The 12,692-nt window shown below is 42.3% G+C and overlaps 1 protein-coding gene across 4 annotated transcripts; it reads right to left on the reverse strand.

The window, feature by feature from the left end:
* Positions 1-1,564: 1,564 nt before the first annotated feature.
* Positions 1,565-11,759, reverse strand: SSTR2 (somatostatin receptor 2). 4 transcript variants are annotated; one of them, XM_070740255.1, is made up of 3 exons: positions 11,259-11,731; positions 4,078-4,140; positions 1,565-3,247 (listed from the first exon to the last, which is right to left on the reverse strand). In XM_070740255.1, exon 3 carries the CDS (start codon positions 3,146-3,148, stop codon positions 2,030-2,032), a length of 1,119 nt encoding a protein of 372 aa, XP_070596356.1. In that variant the 5' UTR covers positions 3,149-3,247; positions 4,078-4,140; positions 11,259-11,731; the 3' UTR covers positions 1,565-2,029. The 4 variants fall into 4 exon arrangements, with proteins under 4 accessions (XP_070596356.1, XP_070596355.1, XP_070596358.1 ...); XM_070740254.1 differs by lacking the exon at positions 4,078-4,140 and having other exon boundaries at positions 11,259-11,759; XM_070740257.1 differs by lacking the exon at positions 4,078-4,140 and having other exon boundaries at positions 11,513-11,731.
* Positions 11,760-12,692: the final 933 nt, after the last annotated feature.

The following is a 12,692-nucleotide window of genomic DNA, read 5'->3' on the forward strand; positions in this document are numbered from 1 at the left end:
GTAGAGACAGATGGGTTTAGCAAGAATTTGTGTGCTGGCTGATTCTGAACTGGGAACTTGGAATTGGAGGGCAACTTCCATACTGAACTCCTAAGGCAGTGATGGCGAACCTATGGCACGGGTGCCACAGGCGGCATGCGGAGCCATATCTGCTGGCACGCGAGCTGTTGCGCTAGCTCAACTCCAACATGCATGTGTGTGCCGGCCAATTGATTTTTGGCTCAATCAGAGGCTCTGTGACGGTATTTTTGTCTTCCAGAGAGCCTTTTGGGGGGGGCGTTTTTACCCTCCCCTGGCTCCAGGGAAGATTTTGGAGCCTGGGGAAGGCAAAATATGAAGCTACTGGGCCCACCAGAAAGGGGGGCCTCCAGGGGGCAGGAGAAGCTGTTTTTGCCCTCCCCAGGCATTGAATTATGGGTGTGGGCACTCATGCATGCGCGATAACATGCACACATGCTCTTTTGGCACCCGAGGAAAAAAAGGTTCGTCATCACTGTCCTAAGGCAACTTCAGTATCCAGGACTTGTAGGTACAGAATAGGCCCGTTGTCCGATATTGCCAAGCTACAACTCCCAGGAACCTCAGACAAGATGGCCAAGAATAAGGGATGGCTGGAATCGGTAGATCCATGTTTGTCAATCATGGCAATTTTTAAAATGTGTGGACTTCAACTCCCAAGATTCTTCACCCAGCATGGGAATTCTGGAAGTTGACATCCACATGTCTTAAAGTTGCCAAGGTTGAAAAAACTCTGATCTAGAGAGTCACAGGTTTCTTCGTACTGATATAGGAAAGGGCACATACAGTAGACCCCTTTTCCATGTGGGGCAGTGTTACAGCTTGGTTCCTTTTGAAAAATAATTTAGCCAAATTTTATTTATTACTAATTTGGGTTTAGGGATTCTAACTCATTTATTGGGTTATTGAGATGTATTTTGTGTTTCGGGTGGGGGGGAGATGCACCCAGGGAGGCTCATTCAATTCATTGTACACATTTTGTGCATTGACAATAAAGGTTTGATTGGATTGGGTTTGGTAATATCAGCTCTACTTACAAAAGGATTTTTTGTGGTGTCAGCAAAAATAGTGCTGAAAAAACGTAATGAATAGGGCTAGACGGCAGTAAAAAGTAAGAAATTTTAATTTTTCTCTCCTGTCATCTAGAGGTCATCCTGATATTTGAAATTGAGATCCAATTGCCCTTCTTTCTGAAAGAAAACCATTATGTAGGAAACCAAGGGATAGCAACATGGCAAAATAAATTATTTTTGTGAATTCATAGGAAAACGATCTTGTTATGGTTGCACATATTCCTCTAATGTCCAACGAGCTTTACAATCCTCCTGTTTTAAAGATGATGTTTTATTAGCTACTCTTTTAATAATATATTTATGCAACTTTAATTTTTCCATTATCTCCTTCCAACCTGAAAATAATTATACATTTTGATTTGAACACATAAATGTAATGTTTTGTTAACTAAAAAAAGGGCAGAAACTCAAAGCTTTCAGGACATCTACTTTTAGAACGGGAAGATGGTTTCAATGATCCCAACTTCATACAATTTGTTCAGAATTGGAATTTGTTTATTTAACACTTGTCCAATCATTTTAAAATTGAAATTCAAATCCTGAAAATGGAATAATTCAATATTTTAAAAAAATCTTACCAGTAAAGGTTTTTTTTTAAAAAGACAGTGCGGTATGATGGATCCAATATAGACATTCTTTGATGGATCTAGTATAAACATTCTTACTATGCTTGATCACATCATGCCTTTATACATGCATGTACGATTGTGCACACACCAATGTGTGTGTTTAGTCTATAACCACAGAATATGCTTCTTCTTTTTATAAGTATCTTCATAACCAGCTAGCCTAGAGCTGTGATGTACATCTGTACCCTTTTTGTCACATACATTTGCCATTCCCTTAAGAGAAGGTTTGATGGCTTTTGCTGTCATTCATTGTGGACTGCTGCCTTCCATGAAGAAGTATGGAGATGTATTGGCCAATGCTGGGGTCTCTCAGATGCTTGTCTGAAGGTCTCCATTGAGCAATGTTCTCTGGGTTTCTGTAGCTTCGTTGAGCCTGGCTTTATCCTGCTTGCTGTCACTCCTATCCGTTTCATCTATGCCACCAACTTTCATCAAGCAGAGGACATTCTGGAAGCTCTTCTTGAAGTTGTCAGACAGAAAGGCATAAAGGATAGGATTGGCACAGCTATTTGCATATGTGAGGACCACCACGAAATCAAACATGCCCTTGAGGACAGGTGTTGGCACAATACGCACAGAGACGGATGAGACATTAAAGATGTAGAAGGGCAGCCAGCAAAAGATGAAAACAGCGACAACAATGGAGACCATCCTGGTGACCTTTTTCTCTGACTTTTTCCTCTTGGAGGAACCTACTCTAATGCCAGATGATTTCACCTTGATGATGATGAAAAGGTAACAGAGGCAAATGATGGTTAGGGGTACCAGGAAGCCAAGAATAAAGGCATAAATGATGAAGGCAGTATACCAAGCACCAGACTCATCTGGCCAGATTATGGTACAACTACTATTTCCATGATTATTGCTCACTCCAGCATAGATCATGATGGGTAATATGACCAGAAGAGAGATGCCCCAGACAGCTACATTGACCATCTTTGCTGTTCTTGGGCGCCTCCACTTAGCAGATTTTATGGGGTGTACTACAGCAAGATACCTATCCACACTCATGACTGTTAGGCAAAAGATGCTAGTGAATTGATTGATTCCGTCTACTGTCATGACGATCCGGCAGATTACTTTCCCAAAGGGCCAATGAACCAGAGCCACCTGCACAGCCAGGAAAGGCAAGCCCAACATAAACAGTTCATCAGCTATAGCCAAATTGAGGATGTAGATATTGGTGATTGTCTTCATCTTGGCATAGCGAAGGATGACGTAGATGACTAGAGTATTTCCACAGAGGCCCACAATGCACACCACAAAGTAGATAAAGGTGAGGATGGCATTGCTAGTCAAGTCATAATGGTGGCTTGTGATGTTGATGGAAAGATTAGTAGCTGGAATCTCTGGGGAGAAACTGTCCAACTGAGAAGTTGAGGGGAACCAGAAGACGGTGGTGTTGGGTAACTCATTATCCTGCTCCATGGTGCAACCGCTGTCACTGTCTGCCTGGCAGGGAATCTCCTTCAAGCAGAAGAGAATGCCATCTTGATCGATTCAGGGTACTTTATGATAAGGTGGAATCTAAGCACAAAATAAATGAGAAATAAAGATTGGATTCAGAATGGTTATTTAACAACTCCCTGTAGCCAAAGATCAAGGAAAGTTCTTACTTTCATTATCTTTTTGAAGGTGCTCTGGTTTTTTCTTTGAAAAGAACTGTCACAGTGGATTGAGTGCTAATAACCTATCTCTTCCTATATACATTAACTTGGGGAGAAACCAAAACTTCCATGAGTAAAAAGCGGCATGCTGAGGAATTCTGGGAGTTGAAGTCTACAGATCAAAATTACTGAGGTTGAGAAACGTTGGCATAGAGCCATGCCCGGTTTAGCAAAGGGGGGAAAAGTCATGCTACATCACGTGATGCCACCAGTTTTAAACCCCTGGCTTTTAGAAGATTGCTTCCCATTCCCTGCAGAATGCTGCTAATAATAGATTAGACTGAACCCATAACTGCTTGGATGCTCAAAACATTATTCTAGCAGGTTGCCATTGTTGTTACTGTTGATGACAATCATTGTTAAAATGCATACGGGTAGTCCTCGGCTAACAACCCTTCATTTAGTGACTGAAATTACAATAGCACTGAAAAAAGTAACTTATGAACATTTTCCACATAACCATTGCAGCATCCCCATGATCATCCTATCAAAATTTGGACACCTGGCAACTGCCGTATATTTATGGTAACTGCAGGGTACCAGGATCATGTCATCACTTTTGGGGACTTTCTGACAAACAAAGTCAATGAGGAAGCTAGATTCATCTAACAATTGTGTTACTAACTTAACATCTGCAATGATTCACCTAACGGTTGTAGCAAGGAAAGTCACAAAATGGGGCAAACTCACTTAACTCTCTTGCTTAGCAACAGGAATCTTGGGTTCAATTGTGGTCGTTAAATTGAGGACTGCCTGTAAAAAGGAGATTCAAGTGTTGTATATGAGGGTTTTTTTAATATGATAACCCTATAAAATAGGTTAGGTTGAGAGCCAAAGGTTGTTCAATAAAATTCATTCTAACACAGATTCCTCAACTCATTTCTCCTTCATTAAGCAAAGCACCAGATTATTCCCAAATGATAGATTGGATGGTAAGGAAAAATGCCAGATGCAAAGTTAGTTACAGTTTGTATAATCCAGTTTCCAAGTGGGTGTTTTATATACAGAGATGGTATTCAGCTGGTTCAAGCAAACTGGTAGTGGCAACATACCCCCCCCCCCCAGTGGTATATTTAGGAACATTTTGAAGGTGCACGCATGTGTGCAGACCCATAGTTGTTTTATTAAATTGGATTGTTACATGTTGTTTTTTATCATTGTTGTTAGCCGCCCCGAGTCTGCGGAGAGGGGCGGCATACAAATCCAATTAATAATAATAATAATAATAATAATAATAATAATAATAATAATAATAATAATAATAATAATAATTACAAACTGATAAGGAAAGTAAGAGAATACCACCTCTGATTATATAATATTGCAAGGAAGAGATTGATTGCATAGTTTTTTGAGACATAACCAGCTCCGACTCTGTAACAGCTGTTTACCTGACAATGTGAAAACAATATCATTCTGGCAAATAGGAACCAAAGTCCCTGCTACTTCTCATCCACCAACCCAACCCAACCTCTGGGGAGGTTTTTTCATGGAGAAACAATGCTGAAGTTAAATGCATCCTTTTGCACAGATGTGGAAGATATGGAGAAAGGTATCTTCTAGGAAGGGCCTAATTCACCCGTATCTCCCCAAGATACATTTAGCTCTGGACTACAAACCAAATTAAAGTTTGAGGTTGCAATGCTAGATTTACTATAATAAAAAAATTAACTAAATATTTTTAGCTAAAATATTAACAATCTCTCATCTTTCTTTTTCTCATGTCCTACTTTCCAGGATAGAAATCAGCACTCTAAGATAGACTCGTACAGGTAACTCCCAATGATTTTGTTTTCCTAAGAGTTTCCTCTTCAAGAACATGCCAAAAATCACGGATTTCTTGCTGATTTTTCAGCAGGAAAACAGTCAAACAGCCAGGTGTGATAAGCAAGAGGCAGGAAATTCTACCCTGTCCCTCCAGCAATATCTTTGCTTCACCCTGTGAAGCCTGTAATTGCTGAAACAGACAGACTCTCTATCAAAAAGCTATCTGCCTCTGCTCCTGTACTTTCAAAAGCTCAGGTGTGGAAATCAGAACACTTTTCTACTTAACTTTTTCAAAACAAATACTCTACTTTAAAAATATATATATATATATTTATTTATTTATTTTATTTATTGGATTTGTATGCCGCCCCTCTCCACAGACTCGGGGCAGCTAACAACGATAAAAAACAACATGTAACAATCCAATTTAATAAAACAACTAAAAACCCTTATTATAAAAACCAAACATACACACAAACATACCATGCATAACTTGTAATGGCCTAGGGGGAAGGAATATCTTAACTCCCCCATGCCTGGCGACAAAGGTGGGTCTTGAGTAGTTTGCAAAAGACCAGGAGGGTGGGGGCCGTTCTAATCTCTGGGTGGAGTTGATTCCAGAGGGCCGGGGCTGCCACAGAGAAGGCTCTTCCCCTGGGGCCCGCCAAACGACATTGTTTGGTCGATGGGACCCAGAGAAGGCCAACTCTGTGGGACCTTATCGGCCACTGGGATTCGTGCGGTAGAAGGCGGTTCTGGATGTATTCTGGCCCAATGCCATGTAGGGCTTTAAAGGTCATTACCAACACTGAATTGTGACCAGAAACCGATTGACAGCCAGTGCAGGCCGCGGAGTGTTGCAGAAACGTGGGATTATTATTTATGAGAAATCTCCTCTCCACGATGTGTACACAAATAATAAGAGGTGAATATTAGATATCTCTAAAGATGCAATTCCATGTTTACTTCCACTGGAAAATATTTCACTCAATTCAATGAGATTTACTGTTGTTAAATAATGATGCAATTTCATTGTCAATGTTATCAATCCAATCTTTTTTGGGGAGAATGGCAAGAAAAACATTACTGTATTAACTTGAAAGGGATTTTTTTTACTGTGTTTTGCTTTTCAAAATAATTTATCTGTAAAAATGGAAGGGCCATTTTCCAAATCCTTTTGAGATTATGGTATGGAGACAAGCAATAGAAATAGCACTAAAACATATATACCACTTCATGGTGCTTTACAGCCCTCTCTAAGCAGTTTAGAGTGTAGTTAGTGTGTTCCCCTAACTATCTGGGTCCTCATTTTACTAACCTTGGAAGAATGAAAAACTGAATCAACCTTGAGCTGCTCAGGATTGAACTACTAGCAGTTGGCAGAATTGGCCTGCAATACTGCATTCTAACCACTGCACCACCACTGTCTAACTGATCTAACCTTCCTATACAGGATAGTGCTGCTTTCAGGTACCTCAGATTTTGGGCATTATGACCTGTGGCTCACAAAGCAAATCGAACCTCCAATTCTGATTTCTCCCCAATAAAAAGTAGTGTATTGACTTGACTTACAACATTCATTTAGTGGTCGATTAAGTTACAGCAGCACTGGAAAAAAAGTGATTTATGACTAATCCTCACATATATGATCATCCCAACATTCTTATGGTCAACAAAATCTGGGGACTTGGCAACAGGCATGCATTTATGACAGTTGCAATATCCTGGGGTCACGTCGTGATCACCATTTGCAACCTTCTCCGCTGGTTTGCAACAAGCAATAGCATTTATTATTATTATTATTATTATTATTATTATTATTATTATTATTATTAATTAGATTTGTATGCCGCCCCTCTCTGCAGACTCGGGGCGGCTAACAACAATATAAAAAGACAATGTAAACAAATCTAATATTAAAAGACAATCTAAAAAAACCCAATTTAAAGAACCACTCATACATACCAGCATACCATGTATAAATTCTATAAGCCTAGGGGGAAGGGAAATTTCAATTCCCCCATGCCTGACGATAGAGGTGGGTTTTAAGGAGCTTGCGAAAGGCAAGGAGGGTGGGGGCAACCCTGATATCTGGGGGAAGCTGGTTCCAGAGGGTCGGGGCCGCCACAGAGAAGGCTCTTCTCCTGGGTCCCGCCAAACGACATTGCTTAGTCGACGGGACCCGGAAAAGACCAACTCTGTGGGACCTAACCGGTCGCTGGGATTCGTGCGGCAGAAGGCGGTCCCGGAGATATTCTGGTCCGATGCCACGAAGGGCTTTATAGGTCATAACCAACACTTTGAATTGTGACCGGAAATTGATCGGCAACCAATGCCGACTGCAGAGTGTTGGTGTAAAATGGGCATACCTTGGGAGGCCCATGATTGCTCTCGCAGCTGCATTCTGTACGATCTGAAGTTTCCGAACACTTTTCAAAGATAGCCCCATGTAGAGAGCATTACAGTAGTCGAACCTCGAGGTGATTTGCTTAATGACCACCTGTTTCACCTTACAACTGCAACCATTCACTTAATTGTAGCAGGAAAAGTAAACTCCAGTGCAACTCAACTAACAACCGCCTTGCGCAGCAATGGAAATCCTGGTCCAGTTGTGATTGTAAGATGTGGACTACCTGTATTAATTCCTCACTTCATTCTGCTGCAGTCTACACATTTTGTGCAAATAAAGAATTCTTTGTAGCTCAGGGTTGCAATGAGGGGTCCTTGGTGCTTTCTGAGCTTGCTTGTTTTCTTGCAGATGTTTCATTACCCAAACTAGGTAATGTCATCAGTGCTATGAACCAGAAATCTCTCATTTTGTGCCAATGGGAAGCCCGGGGCGGAGTGTGGGATTATATGAACTACAACTTCAAAATGGTTCTGCAGAGGTGACTACATTTCTGGCCATTGGAGAAGCTGCTAAAGGAGACAAAATGCAGAAGCTTCAAATCAGGAGGTAAATATAGAGCTTACAATTGTTCATTCATTTACTGAGGGACTGGTCACTGGCAGACTGAGGTTATCTCTGTGCTCATCTTTTTGTCAAGAAAAGCACGTTCTGATTAGCTGTCAGTGTTCTGCAAGCGCTGCAGGTCCTGACGTATGTAAATAGGTCTGTCGGCACAGCATCCTAGTAACTTAAGTATTTCTGAAGTCCTGATTACTTTCAATTATGATATCAAAAGTTTGAGTGGCCAAAGGCTGATTGTATTGAAATCCTTTGAGTCCTATAACTGAAGAGCAAACCCATTTCTTGCCATATACTCACATTGGTCCTTTCTTTGCAAGAAGATAATTTTTAAAAACCTCTCACTACAAGAAGACTTGTGCGCCTGATACGTTACAGAATACTAACTTGATGCTTCAAGAAGTGGCCAATCATTCATCTGTATTTACAAAATACTGATATACATGTTGGACCTACTTAATCTTTTGACCTAATAAGTTTGCATATTTTGTCCTTTTGGATGGTAGTAATATTTCCCCCATGTCTCTATTACTTTCTAATAATAGATTTACAAATAAATCCAATTAAGTGTTCATTTGGATACAAGGAATTTCCATCCATCATTTGCTTTTATTCAGTACTTTTTTTTTTTTAGAAAAAAAGCAATCTTTTGTTTTTAAGACATACTTCAGCATGGCATTAAGCTTTTCGTTCTTTTATAAAGATGGTAATCTTAAATGCCATTAACTTTGCGGATCATTGTGTTAACTGAAGATGTTCTTTTTACGCCATAAAATACAGGAATCTGGAACTATCTCTCCTTTCAGTTATAGCCTGCAGTGGCCCATTATCACATAGAATTGTGATCTCCCCCTGGTCTCAGAAAAATCTATTCCAAATGATAAAATGTACGCAGTGTGAGTCGGTGTGCAGAATCAATGTGCCAAGAGGGATTCAAAATGATTTAATTTCTCTAAATATATGTGCAGCCTCTTTGTCAAAACAAGACTTAGCCCAACTTTAATACTTTCTTGGCATGGCGTGAGCTGACACAAGCCCTCCTAAGACAGCATCTCATTTCCCACCCCTGTGTTTCCTTATTCTCTCTATTGGCTCTATGTCATTCTTGACTGGGGAGCTGCTGATTTATACTGGATGTCTTAAAAAAGACAGCAGCCATTCTCCCTCTGGCAAAAGATGGGTCCTTGGATATTGTCTCGCAGCTCCTAATCAAATTAGACGTGAAAAGAGGAAAAGAACACATTGGTGTAGGGAAGCCACTTAGGATGGTTCTTTTGGTAGAAGGATACTCCTGCTTCCTTCCTTCCCAGAATAAACGGGCAACACTGGATCCAAGGAGCAGGGGTAGGTTTTGAAGAACATAAATACAATGTCTTGGATGGTTAAAATTAATATCTGAGTTTTAAGTACATTTACATTCCCGTCTTTTATCAAAAAGTTCAGGCTATTGCACAATATATTTCCATCTTTCTTTTATCTTACCCTCTCCATCCTTTTATTCTCTTCAGGAGTAAAACTTGAACTAGGTCATGTCAGTCTTCTGTTGTACCTGGCTATGGCTGAGCCACTTAAAACATCAGAGAGGCAAGCGACAATCAAGGACACCCGGAATAGCTAGGAGTCGTCTTTCAGTGTCACACTGACTTAACTCAACCACAGCTTAATCACGATCGACTAAACAACCCATAAATGGCTGGGTTTGTTTAACATGCCAAGGTAAAACTCATGGATAGCTGGGGTCATTCTAACAAAAATATAAAAAATTACATTCCTGATTAATGTGGGTGCCTTTCTCTTCCTTTTAAATTAAATGTGGGGGAGAGTTGCTCCCCTATTTTATTTTTGGGAAAAAAGATCAGATTGCAATGATCGCTAGATTGGGAGCGGAGTATTCATATAGTTATAAATATTTGGGTGCACAGATTATCTAAGCACTATCATATTGATGATTGCTCATCATGTTACAGGGGAGAGAGGTGGATGACAGCATTTCACAGATGCCAGGTTGAAACTAAAACTGGGGATCCTGGCTGGGCAGCCCCCATTCTCAGCAGTTACGGAACTGCCTGGGGAAGAGCAAAATAGAGGTGGGAGGGAGTTAATATTACACTGCATAGAGCCTCTCTCTTCACAAAATTCACACATCCACAACCGGTTCGGAAGAAGAACTGGGAACCCAATTGCTAAGTCAACAGGTTCAATGGGCATTCTCAGATTTGTAATCCATACACAACTGAAGGCATGTACTGAAGAATATTGCCCAACATGAAATGAGTCTTTGGAGAGGGGTGGCATACAAATCTAAATAATAATAATAATAATAATAATAATAATAATAATAATAATAACAACAACAGCAGCAGCAGCAGCAACAACAACAATAGCAACAACAACAACAACAACAATAATAATACTAACAATAATAACAATAACAACAACAACAAGAACAATCCACTTTTCTTTACGTGCAAACCACCCACCATAGTAAACATTATCATACACGATTAGAGTTTGTTTTTTTCTCTCTGACCCACCATAGATGCAACGGGGGATTAGACTCACTACAGTTTTGTTGCTACGGAAGAAGGTTCCTTTAACGCACTTTGACTCTAAACCCAGCTGAAGAGGGAGGGCATGCAACCCAACTCGAGCATTCATCCCATCGGTGGATGAGTTCCATCTAAGTAAAGCATGCAACAAGATCACACATCTTGCTCCTGTGCACTCTGCTTGCTTGGGAAATAAAAGTCCATCAAATGCAAGGGAATCATTTCCAAATGAGCGCGCCCACGACTGCAGCCTTTAAAAAAAAATATTAAAGGAGCCTAAGCAACGCGCGAGGAGATCAAACTAGCATTTTTACAACCAGCCCCGCTCGGTTGCCCATTCGGGGCAAGTCTCGCCTCTGTCTTTCCTTCGATCACGAAGTTTTTCCCCACCTGTAACTCCTTTCGTAACACTTCGAGCCCTCTCCCCGTCATCCGCACCCGATCCTGGTGGATCGCCAACTCTCCCGCAAGATCACTTACGAGGTCTCAGTGCTTCACACTCTCTCTCTCTCTCTCTCTCTCTCTCTCTCTCACACACACACACACACACACTCTCTCTCTCTCTCTCTCTCCCTTCTTGCCCGCACCTCTTCCTACTCTCCGGTCCAAGCGCAGCTGTTGGCGATGGGCAGATTCCCTCGGAAGCGCGGAGGAAGGCAGAGCGGCGCTCGGCGCAACTCCCCTCCTTCTGCCGGAGGAGCCCCCCTAGATAGGAAAGGCAGGCGGCGGGGCGGAGCGAGGGAGCGCAAGCGGCGGATCCCGGGCTCGTACGCAGATGGAGCTCCAGGCGCAGGGGCGCTTGGAAAAAGCGCTCCGCTCACGCACCCGCCGGGACACCCACCGCTCGCTCGCTCCAGCCACTCCCGGGGCCGACCGTCGTCCCGGCTGCTCATCACCCAGCCTATGTCACGCCAGGGTTTGTTGCGATGCAAAAATCAAGGGGAAGCTAAAGTCCACCTGGCACAGAAATCGTGCTTGCCCAGATGGGGCAGCCTTTCCAGAAGTGATCAATCATTGCAAGGAGACGGGAAGAGGGAAAGGAAGAAAGGGGGCGAGCAGGGTTGCCTAGGCGGGGAACGCGCGAGGGCAGAGGCAGGCCAATTGCCAAGAAGGTAAAAGTCCAGCCACAGCGGGGACGTCCAGCATTTATTTGCAATAGCAAACAGGCCGAAGGACACTTGGTCTGCCAGCCAGGCACTGGGCCAGAGCAGCATGTGAGGTCCTGCGACACTCACTCACTCCCCCCCCCCACACTCTCTCTCCAGCGGACCAGCAGGCAGGCTGGCAAAGAGGATGTGCAACTAGTGCCCCTGGACTAAAGGTGGCCTTGCCGCTAATACAGGGATACTACAGGGTCCCAACAGTAGCAGGATTTGCTCCCTTGGATGCAAAGTAGGAGGCATCTTTGGAAGACAATGACTCTGCAGCAGATGGAGAAGTGTTGCATGTGGTGGGAGGAAACAATACTTAACCTAGAAATCTGCTTCCCTTATTTTCTTCCCATAGCATTGGGAGCAGAGAAAGAAAGATGGGAGATACCCGCCAGCTACAACAGAGCCATTTATTTGGGGATGCTTCCCCAAAATGCTGATCTTAAAGGTTAACCTTGTGCAGGCTAATCAAGAGGCGACAATCTTCAGCGCGTTGCAAGAAGTTATGCTGAACTGAGTTTGACTGTTATGTGTACTGTGATGCTGACTTCCAATCCAGTTTTATTTATACTCCCAAAATATTTTTCTCTCGATTCATGCTGATAATCAGATTAAAAGTCGAATCTGTCAGCACTTGAGAAGGCAGAAAAGTACATTGGCCTAAGTTGTGCTGCCCCCATCACTGATCCCTATTCTGTCATAATAACAAGGCCAGATATTGTTCTCTCCATGCTCTCCATATTTATTGCGGGTTAAATGACAGAAAGTGCTGCAAGGAAATCCCCATGAGCAACAAGATACCTGATTCTGATTCTGTGGCCAATAGCAGCAGGTCCATTCGGTACCCAAATGGTCTGCGTCAGGCCTATC

Source organism: Erythrolamprus reginae, chromosome 2 (assembly GCF_031021105.1).
Source record: "Erythrolamprus reginae isolate rEryReg1 chromosome 2, rEryReg1.hap1, whole genome shotgun sequence".
Taxonomy (NCBI): Eukaryota; Metazoa; Chordata; class Lepidosauria; order Squamata; family Dipsadidae; genus Erythrolamprus; species Erythrolamprus reginae.